This window comes from Bos indicus, chromosome 12 (genome assembly GCF_029378745.1).
Source record: "Bos indicus isolate NIAB-ARS_2022 breed Sahiwal x Tharparkar chromosome 12, NIAB-ARS_B.indTharparkar_mat_pri_1.0, whole genome shotgun sequence".
Taxonomy (NCBI): domain Eukaryota; kingdom Metazoa; phylum Chordata; class Mammalia; order Artiodactyla; family Bovidae; genus Bos; species Bos indicus.
The window spans coordinates 26,079,030-26,101,073 of record NC_091771.1 but is presented as its reverse complement, the minus strand read 5'-3'; the positions used below and the strand labels follow the sequence as shown (position 1 = coordinate 26,101,073).

The window sequence follows — 22,044 nt, the reverse complement described above, 5'->3', positions numbered from 1 at the left end:
GCCATTGCCTTCTCTGATTCAAAACCGTATAGTCTTAGCATAAAAACAGACACTTGAATCAAAGGAACAAAATAGTCCAGAAATACAGCTGACATACATCACCAGTACTTCTTGACAAAGGAGCCAAGACATAACAACGAGGAAAAAATAATCTCTGGTGTAAATGATGGGAAAACTGGACCATGTTCAGTTCAGTTCAGTCGCTTAGTTGTGAATGACTCTTTGCGACCCCGTGGACTGCAGCATGCCAGGCCTCCCTGTCCATCAGCAACTCCCGGAGTTTACTCAAACACATGTCCATTGAGTTGGTGATGCCATCCAAGCATCTCATCCTCTGTCATCCCCTTCTCCTCCTGCCTTCTTCCCATCTTTCCCAGCCTCAGAGTCTTTTCAAGTAAGTCAACTCTTTGCATCAGGTGGCCAAAGTATTGGAGTTTCAGCTTCAACATCAGTCCTTCCAATGAATATTCAGGACTGATCTCCTTCAGAATGGACTGGTTTCATCTCCTTGAAGTCCAAGGGACTCTCAAGAGTCTTCTCTAAGTCTTCTTTTGAACCACAGTTCAAAAGCATCAATTCGTTGGCACTCAGCTTTCTTTATAGTCCAACTCTTAGATCCATACATGACTACTGGAAAAACTGGATCCTTGACTAGACAGACTTTTGTTGGCAAAGTAATGTCTCTTATGAATATGCTGTCTAGGTTGGTCATAACTTTCCTTCCAAGGAGTAGATGTCTTTTAATTTCATGGCTGCAGTCACCATCTGCAGTGATTTTGGACCCCCCCCAAAAATAAAGTAAGGCACTGTTGCCACTGTTCCCCCATCTATTTGCCATGAAGTGATGGGACCAGATGCCATGATCTTAGTTTTCTGAATGTTGAGTTTTAAGCCAACTTTTTCATTCTCCTCTTTCACTTTCATTAAGAGGCTCTTTAGTTCTTCTTCACTTTCTGCCATAAGGGTGTCATCTGCATATCTGAGGTTATTATTTCTCCTGGCAATCTTGATTCAGCTTGTGCTTCATCCAGCACGGTGTTGCTCATGATGTACTCTGCATAGAAGTTAAATAAGTGGGGTAACAATATACAGCCTTGACGTACTCCTTTTCCTCTTTGGAACCAGTCCGTTGTTCCACATCCAGTTCTAACTGTTGCTTCTTGACCTGCATACAGATTTCTCAAGAGGCAGGTCAGGTGGTCTGGTATCCCCATCTCTTTCAGAATTTTCCTCAGTATTGTGATCCACACAGTCAAAGGCTTTGGCATAGTCAATAAAGCAGAAATAGATGTTTTTCTGGAACTCTCTTCCTTTTTCCATGATCCAGCGGATGTTGGCAATTTGATCTCTGGTTCCTCTGCCTTTTCTAAAACCACCTTGAACATCTGGAAGTTCATGGTTCACGTATTGCTGAAGCCTGACTTTGAGAAATTTTAGCACTATTTTACTGTTGTGTGAGATGAGTGCAATTGTGCAGTAGTTTGAGCATCCTTTGGCATTGCCTTTCTTTGGGATTGGAATGAAAACTGACCTTTTTCAGTCCTGTGGCCACTGCTGAATTTTCCAAATTTGCTGGCATATGGAATGCAGCACTTTCACAGCATCATCTTTTAGGATTTGAAATAGCTCAACTGGAATTCCATCACCTCCACTAGCTTTGTTCATAGTGATGCTTCCTAAAGCCCACTTGACTTCTCATTCCAGGATATCTGGCTCTAGGTGAGTGATCACACCATCTTGATTATCTTGGTCGTGAAGATCTTTCTTGTACAGTTCTTCTGTGTATTCTTGCCACCTCTTCTTAATATCTTCTGCTTCTGTTAGGTCCATACCATATTTGTCTTTTATTGAGCCCATCTTTGCATGAAATGTTCCCTTGGTATCTCTAATTTTCTTGAAGAGATCTCTAGTCTTTCCCTTCTATTGTTTTCCTCTATTTCTTTGCACTGATCACTGAGGAATGCTTTCTTATCTCTCTTTGCTATTCTTTGGAACTCTGCATTCAAATGGTTATATCTTTCCTTTTCTCCTTTGCTTTTCACTTTTCACAGCTATTTGTAAGGCCTCCTCAGACAGCCATTTTGATTTTTTGCCTTTCTTTTTCTTGGGGATAGTCTTGATCAACACCCTCTTCCAGCAACACAAGAGAAGCCTCTACACATGGACATCACCAAATGGCCAACACTGAAATCAGATTGATTATATTCTTTGCAGCCAGAGTTGGAGAAGCTCTATACAGTCAGCAAAAACAAGACTGGAAGCTAACTGTGGCTCAGATCATGAACTCCTTATTGCCAAATTCAGACTTAAATTGAAGAAAGTAGGGAAAACTACTAGACCATTCAGTTATGACCTAAATCAAATCCCTTATGATTATACAGTGAAAGTGAGAAATAGATTAATGGGACTAGATTTGATAGAGTTCCTGATGAACTATGGGCGGAGATTCATGAAAACTGGACAACCAAATGCCAGAGGATGAAACTGGAATTCTGTCTTATGCATTAGATAAAAATTATCTCAAAAAAGAAAAAATAACTCAAAATGAATTAAAGACTTGAGCATTACACCAAAAAACATAGGAGGTAAGCTCTTTGACGTCAGTCTTGGCAGTGGTTTTATGGATTTGACAACAAAAGCAAAAATAATCAGTTATATCAATCTAAAAAATTTCTGTCCATGTTTTGCAAACATAGCCGTTCGACACTTGCCCTAGCTGCCTCTTGGGTTTAGGTAATTCTGCTGTCTGGGCTGAGGAGGATTGGGTGAGGGGATCAGCTGTCCTACCTCTTTTGTGTTGTGTATTGTAGTTAGAAGGGTAATGGAAGAGAGCATTTCCTGGTGAGTGGTGTCCAGATAAATGGTTGATTATTTGATTTCTATATTAGTTAAGATGGCGAAAGCTCCTGTTACAGACAGTGAAGTTTTAGTAACTTACCACACTAGTAGTTTCTTTTTTATTCACTTAAGAGCCAAGTGGGTATCCGTAGTAGGTGATTTCTTCAAGCGATGCTCTTTTCATCTGGTACCTCTTCATCCTTATCGTAAAGCTTCTTTGTTGCTTCTATGGGGAAGAGTTTTTTCCTGTGGGCTAGACCTAAAATTGACCCACAAACTTTCTGCTCAAATTCCATGGACTAGAACTCAGTTTAGTGGCCACACCCAGCTGCAATAGAGACTAGAATTACAGTACAGCTATGGGCTCAGGAAAAAAGGAACAAAAGTTTGGTGATTATCTAGTCAGTTTATGTCATAGTTGCCAAATCCAAACAACAAGGAAAATCAATGTAAGAGATGAAATACTGAGAGTTGAAAGCCAAGAAGATCCAGATCCAGACCTGTAAGAAAGTGATGTGAATGAGAGGTGAGAAAGTGTTCCAGGAGATCTCTAATAGAGCTGTGCTGCAGTCCATGGGGTTGCAAAGAGTTGGACACAACTTAGCAACTAACTTAGCAACTGAGCAACAACAAAACTTCTAGGTATGGATTTGGAGGAGCAGTTAAATGAGCCACAAATACAAGCAGTATTGAGTTTCCTTTACTTCTGCCAAATTACTTTGCTTTGTATTCATTTTTAACCATAATTTAAAATTTTTGTTATTAAATTTTTACATAGATTATTTCATAGAATTTGGACAGAAAGGTTTTGAAAAATTTGTGCTCTGTGTGTTAAGGGAAACCAATAATTTAGCATAATATAATAACTCCTAAATAGTTATTAGAAATTTGAAAATTACAGCTGTCAACATTTATACAATATTTTGTAATTTGTATACCTAACATTTCAGTTTGTGCAGATGTTTTGAGAAGTGTTTAAGTAGCAGTCTTGGTAATTTAGAAGGCAGCTATGCTATAAACTGTCATTTATTTTAGAAGGTGAAAGTTAGTAAACATAACTACTTCTGTAATTCTGTATCTGCTTATAGATTTTACTACTTATCCTAAAGTCATATGGTTATAAAATCCTGTGTGTTTAATAGTATGATGTTTTTCTCCCTTTTTCTTCAGAAGAAAAGTTGAAATCATGCATACCCACAGCCTTTTCACTCTTCTTGGAGAAAGGCTGATGTTGCACACAAACACTGTGACTGTGACCACATACAACACACTTTATGAGGTAAAAGTTTTTACATGTGTGATGAGAATTTTAAACGTATGCAGTGGAAACTCTCTATGTGATTGAAATAGTAGTTGATCATTTAATCTAAAAAGGTAGTAATTCTTAAAAAATAATGAACGCATAGTTACATTTTAAAAACTTTGTTTTAAAACATATCCACGTACAATTATTTGGCAGTCTTCCTATGTTGCACGTATGTTTGAGTATTTAAACAGCAAAGTGTTTGTTTCAATAAAAGTATGGGAGTGAAGAGGGATGCTTGTGCCCTGTATTTATTATTTGAATAACAGTAGGTTATTTTTAATTTTCAGTCAGTACCTTTTTGATACACATTAAGTAAGTAGTACACTTAAGTAAACATCCTATCTTCTTTTTTGTTATTTTTAAGTCTGAGCAGAAATGTAAGAAAAATGCCACTGCTGGATGTCATGATCTTTTTCTGATCTGAAAGGGCCATCCATCCCTGTCTCTTGATTATTTTACTCTCCATCCCCAACTTTTATAAGTAGCTATATTCAAAAGCAGAGACATTACTTTGCTAACAAAGGTTCATCTAGTCAAGGCTATGGTTTTTCCTGTGGTCATGTATGGATGTGAGAGTTGAAGAAGGCTGAGCGCCAAAGAATTGATGCTTTTGAACTGTGGTGTTGGAGAAGACTCTTGAGAGTCCCTTGGACTGCAGGGAGATCCAACCAGTCCATTCTGAAGGAGATCAGCCCTGGGATTTCTTTGGAAGGAATGATGCTAAAGCTGAAACTCCAGTACTTTGGCCACCTCATGCGAAGAGTTGACTCATTGGAAAAGACTCTGATGCTGGGAGGGACTGGGGGCAGGAGGAGAAGGGGACGACAGAGGATGAGATGGCTGGATGGCATCACTGACTCGATGGACGTGAGTTTCAGTGAACTCCGGGAATTGGTGATGGACAGGGAGGCCTGGCGTGCTGTGATTCATGGGGTCACAAAGAGTCGGACACAACTGAGCGACTGATCTGATCTGATCTGATGTATAACTAAGCTCTCAAGTAACTTGTATAGTTTCCTCAAAGTTTTCTATATTACTTTAGGTTGAACTATTTAAAAAGTTTCATTCAAAACTCAGTGTGTTAACCTAAGTCATGAAATTAAGTCATAATATAAAGTGATATCCTTATTAAATATAATTTATTGTTTTTTTTAATATATGTAAGAAAAGAGGTAAACACAGGGTATAGCCTAAAATATAGTGAAAAATCATATATCCATAATTTATATATGATTTTTCATTCTTTACTGTGACAGATGTTTACTGACTATGGGCAGTGTGTTAGGCAGTTTGCTAATTGCTAGGAATGTAGCAGTGAAAAGGATGTATAGGAATCCTGTACTCATAGAGCTTGGGTGCTAGTAGAAAAGGCAGTAAATGTTTTAGAATTCTGTCTTTTCCTTTCTATGGTTAACTTTGGTAATTTCTTGTTACTTAAAAGAAGTTTAACAAAAAAAAACTCATTGGGGGACTTCCCTGGTGGTCCAGTAGTTAAGAATCACCTTACAATGCCAGGGACATGGGTTCGATCCCTGGTCCTAGAAGATCTAAGCCCATGCCCCGCAGCTCCTGAGCCTACACTCTAGGGCCCATGGGCTGCAACTCCCGAAGTCTGGGCACCCAGAGCCCATGCTCTGTAACAAAAGAAGCACCGGAATGAGAAGCCCATGCCCCACAATGAAGAGTAGCCCCTGCTTACCGCAACTAGAGAAAGCCCATGTGCAGCAACAAACACCCAGCACAGCCAAAGATAAATAAATTAATTAAAACTGGAAAAAATAAAACAAAAAAACACCTCATTGGTTAATGACAATGAGCCACATTTTTTATAAAGATTTTTTCTTTATCTTTCTTCATTTGAAGTTGGGATCCAGACTCAGACATTATTTTCTTATTTACTGATTTTCTAAGTTTTTTTTTTTTTTAATGACAACAGCCAAATGTTTACAGTCCCCAATTTAAACGTTTTAAAGATGTGCACTGAAAAGTGATTTCAAACAGAATTTGTTCTTGGAATTCCTAATGAATCTTTCCTTCTATAGATACTGGCTTTAGTTTTGTCTGTATTTGTAACAAACAAAATTTGAAGACTGTAGAGTTAAAATAGTTTAGAAGTATGTGGAATTTACTGGTAGACCCTTTAAAAGATGTATTTCTTTTGATTTGAACAAATAGACATTTTTTGCAGATTCTTTGTATATCTATAATTTGCAATTATGAATTTTTTTTCTTAATGAAATTCAATTTCTGTCTTTCAGATTTTGACAGAGCAAGTATGTACTCAAGTTGTACACAAACCACATCCAGAGCCAGATTCTACAGTGAAAATTCAGAATCCAAGTGAGCAAAAAGCAATTCTTTAATGCAGTAGTAACATGGTAACATGTGAAACTAAATCAAAACTTTTCCCAACCACGTGAGTCGGTATGGCATTTATAGTTTAACTTAACGGCATTTACAACTCGCCTACCATCATGCTAAGCATTTAGTTGAAAATCAGTAAATACTATTTGAGCAGAAAATACAATGCAGTTATAAATCTTTACTGTAACTTTTATTTGTTTTCAGTGATTCTTAAAGTGGTGGCAACTTTGTTGAAAAACTCTACACCAAGTGCAGAACTCATGGAAGTTCGCCGTTTATTTTTATCTGATATGATAAAACTTTTTAGTAACAGCCGAGAAAATAGAAGGTGAGTAGTTTGAATACAATAACAAAGCTTTATCCCATAACTAATCTTATTTTCTCTCCATTATTTTCAGTCTCTTGCAAAGAAAAAATTTACATATCCTATATTGCTAATGCTTTTAATCATTAGAAAAGGCATTTACTTTTATTTATTTTTATATAATTTTATTTAACTTTATGGGTAATATATTTTAATTGTATATATGAATATACATACACCAAACCCCTTATTTAAAATGTACAATTCCTTTTCCTGGTCATTGTCTACCACCAACAGTACTTTAAATGAAATTATGTTGGATTTACTCAGATCATCTGCGCTTCTCTTAAGGTGGTCTGGTAACTGATTATCATGTATTTTTAAATTGGTTGGCTAGGACATGAGGTACAATTTGGAACCACGGTTCCTGCATGAGTTAAATTTAACAAATATTGATTGAATGTCTGCCATATATAAAGCACTGTGCTACACAGGTTGTCTTGGTGTACATCTTATTTGGTACAGTTTAGTGGGAAAGATAACAGTGAAATGATGATTAATTTATAATGTGTTAAGTGCATTGTGAGTACTACATGTGATGAGGGAGTAGGGAAACAATAACTAATCTAACTGGAAGAGTTGGGAAAGCAATTTTAAATTATAGTATGGATTTATCTAGGTAGAAAAATGGAGAAAGTCATTCCAGGTTAAAATATTAAATGTGCAGAATAACTGTATACTTTGATTTACCTAAGTCAGATCATATTTTTGCTATTTATCTCAAATAGTAAATTCTAATATAATCTAAGAATTTTTAATGAGTTTCTCTCCCCCCTCCCCCCTCACCCCACAAGATGCTTATTGCAGTGTTCAGTGTGGCAAGATTGGATGTTTTCTCTTGGCTATATCAATCCTAAAAATTCTGAGGAACAGAAGATCACAGAGATGGTCTACAATATCTTCCGGATTCTTTTGTATCATGCCATAAAATATGAATGGGGAGGCTGGAGAGTCTGGGTGGATACACTCTCAATAGCCCATTCCAAGGTAACAAGGGATTTAACATTTTACACCACCAGGATTTCAGCTGTGTATTAAATGTCTGTAAACACTCTGTTGGCGCCATCTTGTGGGCATCTTGCATTATGGCTGATTCCTTTATCACAATTTTCTTTCTGCTCTGTTTCTGTTTTTCTCTGTATTTTAGGGGTCCTGTTATAATTAAATTTTACACTCTAGATGTGACCCCCACATATGTTTTATAGGATATCTGGGAACTTATGTCTGAGTCTTTTAACTCAAACATCTATACTGGGTCTTATAAGAATGTTTCATGAAATAGAGTCTGATACATACTTTTTAAGCCTTTCTAAATTGGAAATTGTTTTTAAGTGAATAATAAATGCATTTAAAGTACTTAAGTTTAGTGTTGTTCTTAATTGCATAATCTTTATTTTTAATCCTAAGAATCCATGTTTGTTTATATTTTAAATATTGTCTGATTTGGGGGAAAAGGAAGTAGTGAATTAAAATTTAGAATATGTACATACTAGAGTACAGAAGTTCAGTTAAGATTTCTCATCATGTGGTGGTGTCATAGGAAAAGCATAGGTGTCAGAAGTTGGCTTTTGATCCAATCTCTGCCACAGTTCAATTTTGTGGCATTAGGAAACTGATTTAATCCCTTTGCATAGTGGTTATTAGGCTTTGTTGGCTGTGCATCCTCTAATAACAACTACTCAACTCTGTCATGCATTGTGAAAATAACCATAATCAATGTGTAAAGTTTGAACACGGCTGTATTCCAAACAGGAAATAAGCAGATTTGATCCATGAGCCATAGTTTGCTAAGCCCTACTTTGGGGACTTGATTTTTTTTCTGTAAAATAAAGGGGTTTTATATTAAGGTAATCCTCAAAGCAAGATCTCAACCTTAAATTCTATTATACGGTCATTTTAAATATAAATTATCATCATGTGTCTACAGCATTTTAAACATTAAAAATTTTAAAGACCTTTATTCTGTGATAAATTTATATTGTATAATATATCAGCGCCTCATTTTTATCATTGCATTAATAAGTTTGATAGTAGTGTTTTATGGGGAAACTCATTGCAAGTCTTTGTGTGAGAATTATATATTATTTCTAGCTACACTGTGTACTGATTATTCCTAAACGAGACTATATAAAGTAACAAATTAAACTAGTCTTTATAAAGATGCAATGTTTTAACGTTTTATAGCTATATATTTATAAATATGTGTTATTTTTTTGACCTCACTTGTTGCAATAGACACACTTTTTTTTTTTAATATACGGTGAATATTGATATAGTAATAGTACTTTGGGGCTTCCCTGATGGCTTAGACAGTAAAGAATCTGCCTGCAGTGAAGGAGACCTGGGTTCGATCCTTGGGTGGGAAAGATCCCCTGGAGAAGGAAGTGGAAACCCACTCCAGTGTTCTTGCCTGGGAAATCCCATGGACAGAGAGGAACCTGGCGAGCTGCAGTCCATGGGGCTGCAAAGAGTTGGACATGACTGAGTGACTAAAACACTCACACACTCACACATACTCACACACCATGGTACTTTGGATATTGTGTATTATTAGCCAATTCTGTTTTAGCTCAAATAAATAAAATATGTAGGAGTTCAGCTGGCATATTAACTGGGATAACATTGAAATACTTCACTTAAAGATATCATTTTATTTAAATCTTTAATGCTAGTTTACCTGTGCATTGACAAATCATGTAATAAATCATATATGACTATTTTGATGATATTCTAATTATTTGATGAAGTTAAGCATTTGTCTTAGGGTTATTAATATATATTTGATACCTTAAAATTACTGATACCATTTTTGCTATTATCATAAGTTTATATCTTTTTTTTTCTTTTAACATATACAAAAATGCCTTTAAGTGTTTTCTTTACCCATTTCTAAGGTCACTTATGAAGCACATAAGGAATACCTAGCCAAAATGTATGAAGAATATCAGAGACAAGAGGAGGAAAACATTAAAAAGGGAAAGAAGGGAAATGTGAGCACCATCTCTGGTCTCTCATCACAGACAACAGGAGCAAAAGGTGGAATGGAAATTCGAGAGATAGAGGACCTCTCACAAAGCCAGAGCCCAGAAAGTGAGACAGATTACCCTGTCAGCACAGACACGAGAGACTTGCTTATGTCAACAAAAGTGCCCGATGATATTCTTGGGAATTCAGATAGACCAGGAAGTGGTGTGCATGTGGAAGTACATGATCTTTTAGTTGACATAAAAGCAGAGAAAGTGGAAGCAACAGAAGTGAAGCTTGATGATATGGATTTATCACCAGAGACTTTAGTAGGTGGAGAGAATGGTGCTCTTGTGGAGGTTGAGTCTTTGTTGGATAATGTGTATAGTGCTGCTGTTGAGAAACTCCAGAACAATGTACATGGAAGTGTTGGTATTATTAAAAAAAATGAAGAAAAGGATAACGGTCCATTGATAACATTAGCGGATGAGAAGGATGAACTTCCCAACAGTAGCACATCATTTCTCTTTGATAAAATACCCAAGCAGGAGGAGAAACTCCTTCCTGAACTTTCTAGCAATCACATTATTCCACATATTCAGGACACTCAAGTACATCTTGGTGATGATCTTGGATTGCTTGCTCACATGACTGGTAGTGTTGACTTGACTTGTACATCAAGTATAATAGAAGAAAAAGAGTTCAAGATCCATACAACTTCAGATGGAATGAGCAGTATTTCTGACAGAGACTTAGCATCATCATCTAAAGGGTTAGAATATGCTGAAATGACCGCTATGACCCTGGAAACGGAATCTTCTGGTAGCAAAATTGTACCAAATGTTGATGCAGGAAGTATAATTTCAGACACTGAGAGATCTGACGATGGCAAAGAGTCAGGAAAGGAAATCCGTAAAATCCAGACCACCACCACGACGCAAGTAAGTTACCCTTTATGTGCGCAAAATTCATTGAAGACATACGGAGTTGTTAGCACCAAAACAGAGTAATTTCTTATCAGTCACACCATGTTTATACTTAATTATGGTAGAATAATAATTTATGGAATTGAGTGGTGTGGGTTTACATATAAAATAAATTCAAAATATCTGAATCAGATATCCACCTCTACCACGTTCTGTGTGTATAACTTTGCTCAACCTCTCTGGGCCTGAATTTTCTCATATAGTACAAGAAGAGCTTGTGCCAGATTGAAACATGACCTTTAAGGTCTCTACCAGTTTGAATATTTTCTGTCTCTGTGACTACTTTTACACATTTGCACTCAAGATCTTCATTCTGAATACTTGATTAATTTTAACCTTTTAAGCTTCAAGTCCAACCCTGTTCTATGAATTATAGAGAAGAGGACTTGGAGTCCATATTAACCTAATTAATGAAATGAACAGGAAAGGGAAAAGGGAACTGTTATTTATCAAGTGCTTACTATGTTCCGGGCTTCCCTTGTGGCTCAGCAGGTTAGCCTGCAATGCGGGAGACCTGGTTTGAATCCTGGGTTGGGAAGATCCCCTGGAGAAGGGAAAGGCTACCCACTCTAGTATTCTGGCCTGGAGAATCCCGCGGACTACAGTCCATGGAGTCACAGAGTCGTCGGACACTACTGAGCGACTTTCACTTCACTACTGTGTTCCAGGCACTGTGCCATATGTTTTCAGATTTAATCCTCACGGCAGCCCTGTAAGGCAGACAACATGGCTGAGAAAATTTGCAATTAGCAGTGAGAGTTTTCCTTATAGCCACATGTATGGGGATTTGTATGAGAAAATTAAAGACTCTCAGGCTTGGTAGTGAGGAAATGTTGGTGCTGCAGTTGTGCCTCACCATACTAAAGCTAGAAACAGATGATGTTTTCTGATATGAATTTTAATTGTTAAGCTTTGAGTATATACTTGCCACTAAATAATACCTTATGTTTAAGAGTTGAAGAAATTTTTACCCTTAGTGACTTGGTTTTTGTTGCTGTTGCCTGGGTTTTCCATTCACCTTTTAATATCAAAGAATAATTTAGCATGTGTCCATTAGCATTATGTTAGAAAGAGTACACTGTACCTCACCTCACTAGTGTCTTTGTATTCAAATAAGAATCTTTGAAAATATATTCTGTATGTGGAAAAGGTATTTTTATTTTCTGTTAAATACTGCCGTTTTGTATTTTTGTGGCAGTTGTGCTACCGTGATAATTAGCAGAGGAATGAAAATGCTAAATTAAGCCCAAGTTTAAAATAAAGGAAACCATGGTACATTGTTTACTGAGCTTAATAATACTAGGTTTGCCTGGTTTTCATTCTGAGTTCACAGACCTTTGTCTGGTTTTCTAAATTATAAAAGACATTTGTTTTTCTCAGTTGAAATATTGTAAGTGAAATTCACTTTGAAGTTAACTTGAATCTGTTCAAGTAATATTTCTTTTAATCTTGTATTTCTGATTATAATTAGTTGATGATATATATCCAGTATTTTTCACTTTGAGTATTTGCTCACTTTCATAAAGAAGGAATGTGGTCTAATGTAAAGGCTCAAAAAGGGCAAAAGAGGACCTGGTTTTCAGTGTGAACTTTGATGTTAAACTTAAGTATTGGATTGCCTTGTCTAGTTTCTGAAACAGAATAAAAATAATAATAGTATCCTTTTCTTGTCAGAAAATCTCCTGTGCAAGCAATTACCAGGTGAATGATAAGAGCAGATATACTAATCTATTAAAGTCATATGCAAAAGCTTTGCTCACTTAACCGTACTTAACTGTTTTCATTTTGAAATCAGACATTTCTTTTGCACGATACAAAAGTCCATCTTTTCCATCTCTAGGCTGTTCAGGGTCGGTCTATCACACAACAGGACAGAGATCTCCGAGTTGATTTAGGATTTCGAGGAATGCCAATGACGGAGGAACAGCGGCGCCAGTTCAGCCCAGGGCCACGCACTACAATGTTTCGTATTCCTGAGTTTAAATGGTCTCCAATGCACCAGCGACTTCTCACCGATTTGCTATTTGCATTAGAAACAGATGTACATGTTTGGAGGAGGTAGAAATGTTTCTTTTCTATAAATAAGACTACTTTTAGTGGAAAAAAAAATGACTATTTTAGATTAGTGAAATTACCTGATTATTAAGTAAATTATATCATTAAAAAATCTCACAAATGTATTCAAAAGAACACTGGAGTTTCTGTAGAAACATAAATATTTTCATAAGAGTTATGACTATGGGGTGGTTCACATTAAAAACTAATCAAGAATTTAGGCTTAAATTGATTAAAAAGCAAAACTTTGACATCTGCCATCTCCTATTCTATATACAAAAGAGAATGAAACAAAAAAAGGTTCAATACTGGTTCAGATAAATTTCTACATTTTTATCTTTCGATGTTAAAATTAATGTCATATACTACATTTATTCTTGGTAATAAGATTTAACACATAGTGCTAAAATTTTAAAATCACTTATGACATCATTTTTAGAGCTTGTACTGTTTAAGTGGTAAGTGGACATCATTTCAGATATAATCATTGAAAGAAAATAACATAAAAAAGTTCAATTGTTTTATGTTTTTCAGTTTAAATAAATTGAATAAATTTCAAAAAAGAAAACAAAGCCTACATGAATGTTAAAATTACCTTGCCTCACTTCCAGTTTTATTTTGTAATAGCACATATGCAACAGATTAATCAGTTTTGAAATGTCATATGTTCATGCAGATAAATTAGGAAGCAGATGGCTGTACATAGCAATACCCTACCGTCAGCGATTCAAAAAATCAGTGGCACAATATTCTTAACACGCAAATAACTTCCTTTGCTTTTCTTGGTTATCCTTCGAAGATTCAAGGTGGTTGCTTCAGCTCCCAGAATCAATTCAACCTAGGAAACTTCCCTCAACTAGAAGGCAGGACTCTTCTGCTGTGGCTCTCACCCCATTCTTCCTTCCTGTTCTTCCTTGTGTCTTTTTTCCTCCTCCTCTCTCTCCTTTTTCTTCTCCTCCACTTCCTCCTATTCTGTTCTTCTACTTTTTCTAAGTGTATCCCCTCATGAAATTCCGTATTGATATCTCATATGTCAGCTGGATCATATGTTTTCTCTAAGTCAATTACCAGAAGACAGGAATGGAATTATAATGATTGGCCTCCACAAACACAGTAGCCGTGTTTTTAGCTGCTCACAAACACAGTAGCTGTGGTGAAACCAATCTTTCCTGTACCTGATGTAGCTCAGCAATAGAACAAAATCTACATCACATTAGCAGGGAAAAAGAAATAACTTTACAGAGGAAATCAGCCTCTGCCATAGACAGTTTTTAGTTCTGATTTTATTTGGTTAATTTGTCCGTAGTCTACTTACATGATAGAAACAATGGTCTTTCCATTGCTAATGTTACATGGTAAGATACCCGGGGGGGGGGGGGGGGGGGGGGGGGGGGATGGTAAATAAGGAGACTGGAATACCGTGAAATACGTTACTATTAACATGAGTATCAATGTGTGGAGAGACATTGTATAATTTACTACCTGTTATATTTTAGTAGCTGCTGAGTGAGTGATACTCAACTTTCCTTCTCTTAACATTATGTGTGTCTTTCAGTGCTTTATTTCATGAACTCTCATAAAATTCCCCAGACATAATTTTGTGTAATTTAACAAAATTTTTAAAAAGTTTAAATGATAGATAGCACTTTAGTTTTTAGGACATGGGAAATCATTCTGAGATCTAAGATATTATAGATGATGTTTTGCAATTCAGAAAAGGTTAGAATCATTGACTTAAATTTGATCATGGAGTAAAATTTTTTCTGTTAGAGAATAGTTCATATTCTTGATCTACAATCAAACTGAAGCAGTGCATGTATTTTTCTGGGAATCAGTATTATATGTTTTGTATGGCAAAGCTGCACTGCTGACTTTTGAGGTCTTTTCCATTTTTTATTCAGTAAGTACTTGAATTTTTACTGACTCATTTATGCTACCCTGTCATGTAACTTCTGTGACTAACAGTATATGTTTTCAATATGTCTGGTCAAAGCTGGAGCTGCGGTCTGGTGATACAACAATTTGTCAGCTAACTATCCACTTCCTCTGCTTTTCAATACCAAACAACTAGCTTTTGGCAAAAATAAATGTTTCAGCCAAATTCATTGACCTAGTCATGTGTCTTTGAGTCGAATTAGGACACTGTAGTGTTTTAAGCAGAAATAAAATAATAAGTTAATATGCTTGGACTCACAAAAAATCCATGATGAGATGAATGCTGGTTTTGGTAATATGACATCTAAATTGTTGTAAATTATTTTTTCTAGTAACTCCATTTTAAATTTGCCTAGCTCTTATTTTTCACTTTAAAAATGACATTAAAAATAAGTTGTAAACTTTTTATTCTTAAACCAAAGAAATGTTTGTTTGTGTTTTGTTTTTCTGCTATTTTAGCCATTCCACAAAGTCTGTGATGGATTTTGTCAATAGCAATGAAAATATTATTTTTGTACATAACACAATTCACCTCATTTCCCAAATGGTAGACAACATCATCATTGCTTGTGGAGGAATTCTACCTTTGCTCTCTGCTGCTACATCACCAACTGTAAGTACTTTGACTCCATCTAGTGGTTATGTTTTATAATTACATTATCAGAGCATGTCAGTGGCGTTCTGTACTATAAACATGGATTTTAACAAGACTTGTTCACCTGAGAAGTTTTTAACCATATAATTTGAAATTACATACATTTTTATTCTCACTTCTTTTAATTGTCAGTGTTGGGTTTCAGCTGTGTGTATTTATGAAAATATTTATCTGATAATTTTGATGAATGTAACTTAGAGCTATAACCATAAATGGTTTAACTTTATTTTCTCTATATTGTTTATCTTTTCAAATCTACATTAAAATAAACTGTTAAAATTCTTGTTATGTAAATCTTAAATTTTGGAATACAAGTACGTATTTATTATATAACAGAGTCATGAATCTAAAATAGGAAAAAGACATCTTTAAATATTCAGTCTTATATGATTAGCTTAAAATATTATTTTTAAGCTATTTATAGTAGTTTTATATTTCTATTCTTTGAGATTTAATCTTGAAGCCAGTAATTTGCTTCAAAAAGAGAATCAGATGAATTCTTAGAGTGTTTCTTACTTAAAATTTAGGTACCTCAAATAGAAAAACTATAAATGTCATAACATTTTCTGTACTTGAAAAATTTGGTAATTCTTAAAAATCTCAAAGAACTTTATGTTAGTCATATGACATCTTTTAGAATTTTTATCTGACATGATTTTGTGGTTCAGCGTTTATTTTTTAAAAATATAGACTTTCTCTTTGTAAGACATCAGAATCTATTAACATAAATTGAAAGATATTCAATGTTATTTATATGTCATTTAACATATAATAGATAAACAATTAAGTGTTTTAGTTATCATTTAAAAATATATCTCTGATTCATATAATGAAAAACAAGCTCCATAGCTAACTGATCAGATGGGCGAGAATATGCTTCTCATATTAATAACTGTGTTCTTGCTGCCATATTGGAAACTCATCCGTAAGCCCAAAATAGATCACTTTTCCAGAGAGAAACTTGCCATTTTATTAGGATGTCTTTTACTTGTTGAGGCAGTGTTTCCAAACTGATGTCTGGTTTTATTTCATCATTAACAAGCTTTTTCTACATGACTTTTTCTCACTCTCCCTTTGTCATTATCCCTGAAGCAGCACTGAAACTTAAATATTAGCAGCAAAAGAGTGTATACATCCTCAGCACACTTCTGCCTCACACATATATTTCTCTTTCATCCATGAATTTATTCAAGAGTCTCCAAAGGCAAGAAGGCTAGTTCAGGAGGGAGTGCAACAGAACAGGTCCTAATTAGGGCCTTCATGAAATTAGCAGCTGACCAAGGAAACAGAATCAGGAAGAAAAACAGCTGATGGTGTGGGAAGGGTGCAGATATCCTGTAACATACCATCCCTTCTCTTTCATCTCTGATTTCCTCTCGTAACTTATACCAAATTCTGGTAAATTGAGAGTTGCATGTGATGTTAAGAATACATTCTAATATTGAGACAGGAAGAGGTTTTTGCCTCTTCTATCCATTGAAGATTGACTTAATGTTTCATCCTGGGATTTTTCTACATCATATACTTTTTTTATGTTTATGTATTATCATTGTTATCAGGAAATTTTAAAAAGTTATATTGAAATTTACTTTAAAGTATAATACTGTTTTAAAATCTTCTGTAGAACAGAAGCGATCTTTATATAAAATTAGCAGTAGATAAGAAAAGTTTTATAAATTTGAAATATTTATGAGTTTTCTAAACTAGAAGATCTCCATCAAGATAGAGAAAATAATAAAGTATTAATAAACATTATGAATTAAATAATATACTACCAAAATTTGCTCATTTTTTGTTTTATAATGAATGTATAATAAAGACTGATATTTTGACTTCCAAAATTATTACCTATGCAGTTATAACTACCATAGTTCAGAAGTTAAAACTACAGTACTTATTTCTTTAGACTGTTTTCAATAGACTTTGGAATTCATTCAATTGTAGAAACTTTTCTTCATTGTCTCTGTCTCTGTATTTCTGCTATTTTGGCTGATTAACTGATTGCACCTGTACCTGCTTCTACAGCACAGCTAACTTTATATTCTTTGAATGAATTGCTTCCTTAAAAGAAATATCAAGAACCTTTTATCCCACTTCCTACTGGGAGAAAACATGGTGCCAATTTTGAGTAATGTTTTCTGTTCCTTGATTGCCTAATTCTCTTGCTAAAAATTTTAATGTAATAGTGGGAAAAAGTGAGCAAGGAGGATGTTGAATAAAGGAAGAAATTAAAACTAAAGACATGGAGCTTTTTAACTTAGATTTTTAAAGAAACTTTTATTGGAGTGTAGTTGATTTACAATATTGTGTTAACTTTCTTTAAATTAGATTTAAAATATTAATATAAAAAGCTGAAAGAGAATTCTGGATGGAATAAGTCAAAAAGGAAACATTGTCAATATGCATATTACCAAAGGGGGAAGCGTTGTCATGGATACCCTAGAATTTCAATCCTAGATATATGAAGAGAGATAGAGACATTTGAAACTAATGTTTGAATGATCTGTAATATTGTTTAGGTTTGTGGAGTTTTTAAAAATACTCATGTATTATATACAGATATGTATCTAAGGAATAAGTATGAGTAATATTGGTATGCAGTGGTTGATAAATGATCATATAATAAATATTTTTGGTTTTGGGGGCTATGCAGTATCTGTCTGACTACTTAAATCTGCTGTTTGCAAAAGCAGACATATTTCATAACACAGAGGAGTAAATGTGAATGTATTTTAATAAAACTTTATTTATATTTGATTTGTGGGTCCTAGGTTGCTGACCACTGACTTATGGCACCATTTTGACCTAAAATACAAATACCATAGTATAATGTTTCAGTGTAAAGCATTAAATTAAAAATTCATTAAAATTTAGTAGTTAGAGTGTAAGATAAATCCAGGTTTCCTATTAAATAAGAGCTTGCATTTGACTTAATGAGCATTTATCAAAGTTAATTTCAACAAATTCACTGAATATTGTGGTCATTATGTTTTATTAGAAGATATGTAACTTTTTCACATGCACCCAACTAAATTTTTTAGCATTTGACACATCTAATGTTGAAATTGTATGCAATCTGGAATGGGTAAGTAGAATGCTAAGTATTCTTTATAAATCGCTATTAAAAGCTCAACCCAGGAAGATACCTTTTCTATTTCTCAGTATAAGTGTGTATCTCAAATAATTTACTCCTTTTCATCAAAAACAAGCTTGTTTTCCAATAATCAATAAGATTCAGACACGATTTTCTTTCCGGTTAGGATATAACTGAAGGCATTTGCATTCCAGCATAAGATAAATCTGTATTTTAACCTGGCTTCTACCACTTACTAGATATGATGTCAGCCTTAATTTCTTCATTTTAACAGTGCTAATTTTACTTACCCCACAGGAACTTGTGACACTTAAGTTAGGTAATGTCACTAGATGGAGAAGGCTCTTCCTGAATGTTTCCCTCTTTTACTTCCTTTTGGAGCTTTTTATTCAGAATTGTATCATGATAGAATGATCTTCCCATTTACAAAACAAGCCTGTCAAATGTAGAATTCTGAAGTTTAAAATAGGATATTTGAGCCATGTTACTTATTATGGGTGATCCACTTTGATGGCAAAAAGTAAAATGGTGTAATCTTTTCGTCTGCTGTCTCCATGGCACTGGTATAGAGGTGGTCTATTTTTTGCCCTGGGACCTTATGTGAATACCATAACTCATACTAAGGATAGCATTTGTGTATTGCTGTAGTAGTGTTATCACATGAAAAAATTTCAGCTGCTTAATCTTACTTCTAGAGAAATACTTCAGTGGAAACTTTAAGGAAAAAAAGAGTATAGATACACATTATTTGTGTTATACTGACACCTTGAACTTGAAGAATATTGGAGTTTCAGTTTTATCTAGATTATGTAAAATGTTATGTAGCATAGAAAATAAGTTACATAGAAAATAAATTACAAAAATAGTTGCAAGTCTTCAAATTAGAACAATAATTGAACTTAAATAGTCAGCTAAAGAAATTTAAAACTCTTAGTGTGTAGCTTGACTAGTCTGGTTTTGGGAAAGAGCATTATTTTTGTTCAGGCTTCCCAGGTGGCTCTAGTGGCAAAGAACCTGCCATCCAATGCAGGAGACATAAGAGACGCAGGTTCAATCCCTGAGTTGGGAAGATCCACTGGAGGAAGAAATGGCAACCCACTCCAGTATTCTTTCCTAGAGTTCATCCCAAGGACAGAGGAGCCTGGCTGGGCTACAGTCCATAGGGTTGCAAAGAGTTGGACACAACTGAAGCAACTTAGCCTGCATTATTTTGTTAACTGTTCTTGAGATTTTGAAGTTAATGTTACTATTACTAGTCAGTTGAATCCTCTCACTTATTTTCTACACTTTGTTCCAAGTTGGTCATGAATGGAAAGCAAGGAATTGGAGGGAAAAAAAGATAAACAAAGAGCATAAATCAGCTACAAATTGCATAATCACTTCAGGGTTGTGGTCAACCATTTTGGTCAATCATACTGAATGTTTAGAATTTTATTCAGTTTCATTCTCTGTTACAGAAAAATAATAAAGATTGATATTTCTGCCTTTCCTAATAGTTTTATAATCATAAGAATGAAGAGCAACCATTTCTGGCAAAAAATAAAGATAAGGACTTAGTTTTAGTTTTTTACTTTTTCTTACCATTATTAGAAAATGCAGCTAATAAATTTGGAAAAACCACTAACAATTTTTTTGTTTTGTTTTATTTATCTCATAACACTTACTATACTTCAGTATTCTCAGAATGCTTTTAAATGTTCTCCTGTACTCAGACGGCAAAGAATCCACTTGCAATGCAAGAGACCTGGGTCCATCCCAGAGTCAGGAAGATTCCCTGGAGAAAGGATTAGCTACCCATTCCAGTATTCTTGCCTGGAGAATCCCATGGACAGAGTAGCCAGGTTGGCTACAGTCCATGTGATCGCAAAGAGTTGGAATTGACTGAGTGACTAAGCACAGAACAGCACCCACTCTTTGAAAATAGTGTTTAGAAATTTATGCCTACATATGATGGCAAAAATCAAAGATTAAGAACAGTTGTTGACTTTATCATGAAACTTAATTCTATCCAGTTTTTTAAAATATCCTGAATATAATTCTTAGTAATACTCTGAAACTTGGTACAAAGTCTCTGTGATTATCTTAGTTCACATGCAGTCTTGTTTAGTGTATCTAAGTTCTTTTCTAGCAAAGGAGAGTGGTTTTTAAGTTAGAATCACTCAAATATTTTAGTATCTTACTAATTCCTGGAGATTTTGTTTTATAAGAAGGGCTCCAAATATTTTAGGAAACAAAATAGCATGATTCCTTAATGAAAATTTTAGAAGGTATTGGTATAGTTAATTTTTCTAAGTCTTTTCTGCTTAAACTGATAGTAAGTTAGGGCTTTTACAGAGACATTATGTCAGTTTGCTTATTGAAATGTTTCCTTGGTCATTTTTTAGGAAAAGATATTTATTTTGTAAAATAGAATTTTCATATTTATAATATATGAACTTTATTTACATATGTATTATTTGGGAAGTTACTCTAATGGAAAAAATAAATAGAAGTCTATTTGATATTTAATCTTAATCATACATAATTTATAAAATGAATATTTCTTCTGAGTATTTTTGCTTTTAATAAAATAATCAAATATATTTTTTAATATATTATTTTGTGTTTCAATTTTACATTGTATTTTCATTTAATTTTAACGATTTTCTTTTCTTGTATTTTTTTTGGTCTGTTGTCTGTTTTGTCTAATGCATGTCCAGGGTTCTAAGGTTAGTATTACTTTAGTAATTTTTCAGGTTTTCAGTTTTAAATTTTATTTTTGCTTATTTATGAGATTTTTCACTTGGTTATATTTTGAGTTTCCATACCATCTTTAACATTAGGCACATTTTTGGTATATTTGGAAGATTGAACAGAGGGTTATTTTCTCAATGCACTGATGAATTACTATGTTATTATTCACACTAATCTTTAGACTAAACTGTCATAATATAATGAAAACAATAATATTTCAGTCATATGTACCATCAGATTTTAACTGGTGCCACTGAAAGAAAATTGGATAGAATATATATTAAGATTTAATAATAATCATATGTGGATGTTCTTTATTTTTAGACCTATATTATGATGTTTATATAACATTTCATCATATTTATAAATTGCTTTTAATTAGAATTAATGGGAACTTCCTTTATGGTTATTAGTTGTGTTAAGAATACTTATTTTAAAATTTTATTTTGTTTGGTCAAAAATAGCAGTTTGGCAAATTTCATGGATGATTAATAATGCTTTTATAATTTCTGTACATAATTTATTAATTTAAAATTGAATATTTTGATGTTTACACTTTATAGACTCTAAAAGACTTCAAAATAAAATCATTAATTAATAAAATAAGTTAGATTTCCCATAATTTTCCTAGTTCAAAATGATGAATTTGAGAATCCATGTATGCTATGCTATGCTATGCTAAGTCACTTCAGTCGTGTCCAACTCCGTGCGACCCCATAGACGGCAGCCCACCAGGCTCCCCCGTCCCTG

The 22,044-nt window shown here is 34.2% G+C and overlaps 1 protein-coding gene across 6 annotated transcripts in view; it reads left to right on the top strand.

The window, feature by feature from the left end:
* The window catches only part of NBEA (neurobeachin), a 674,548-nt gene that overhangs the window by 198,137 nt on the left and 454,367 nt on the right, over positions 1–22,044 (top strand). For all 6 annotated transcript variants that reach the window (XM_070800567.1, XM_070800569.1, XM_070800566.1 and 3 more), the window contains 7 exons: positions 4,009–4,117; positions 6,403–6,484; positions 6,713–6,836; positions 7,667–7,859; positions 9,767–10,777; positions 12,663–12,880; positions 15,272–15,425. In XM_070800567.1, coding sequence (XP_070656668.1) covers positions 4,009–4,117; positions 6,403–6,484; positions 6,713–6,836; positions 7,667–7,859; positions 9,767–10,777; positions 12,663–12,880; positions 15,272–15,425 — 1,891 coding nt within the window. The remainder of the gene's footprint in view (positions 1–4,008; positions 4,118–6,402; positions 6,485–6,712; positions 6,837–7,666; positions 7,860–9,766; positions 10,778–12,662; positions 12,881–15,271; positions 15,426–22,044) is intronic.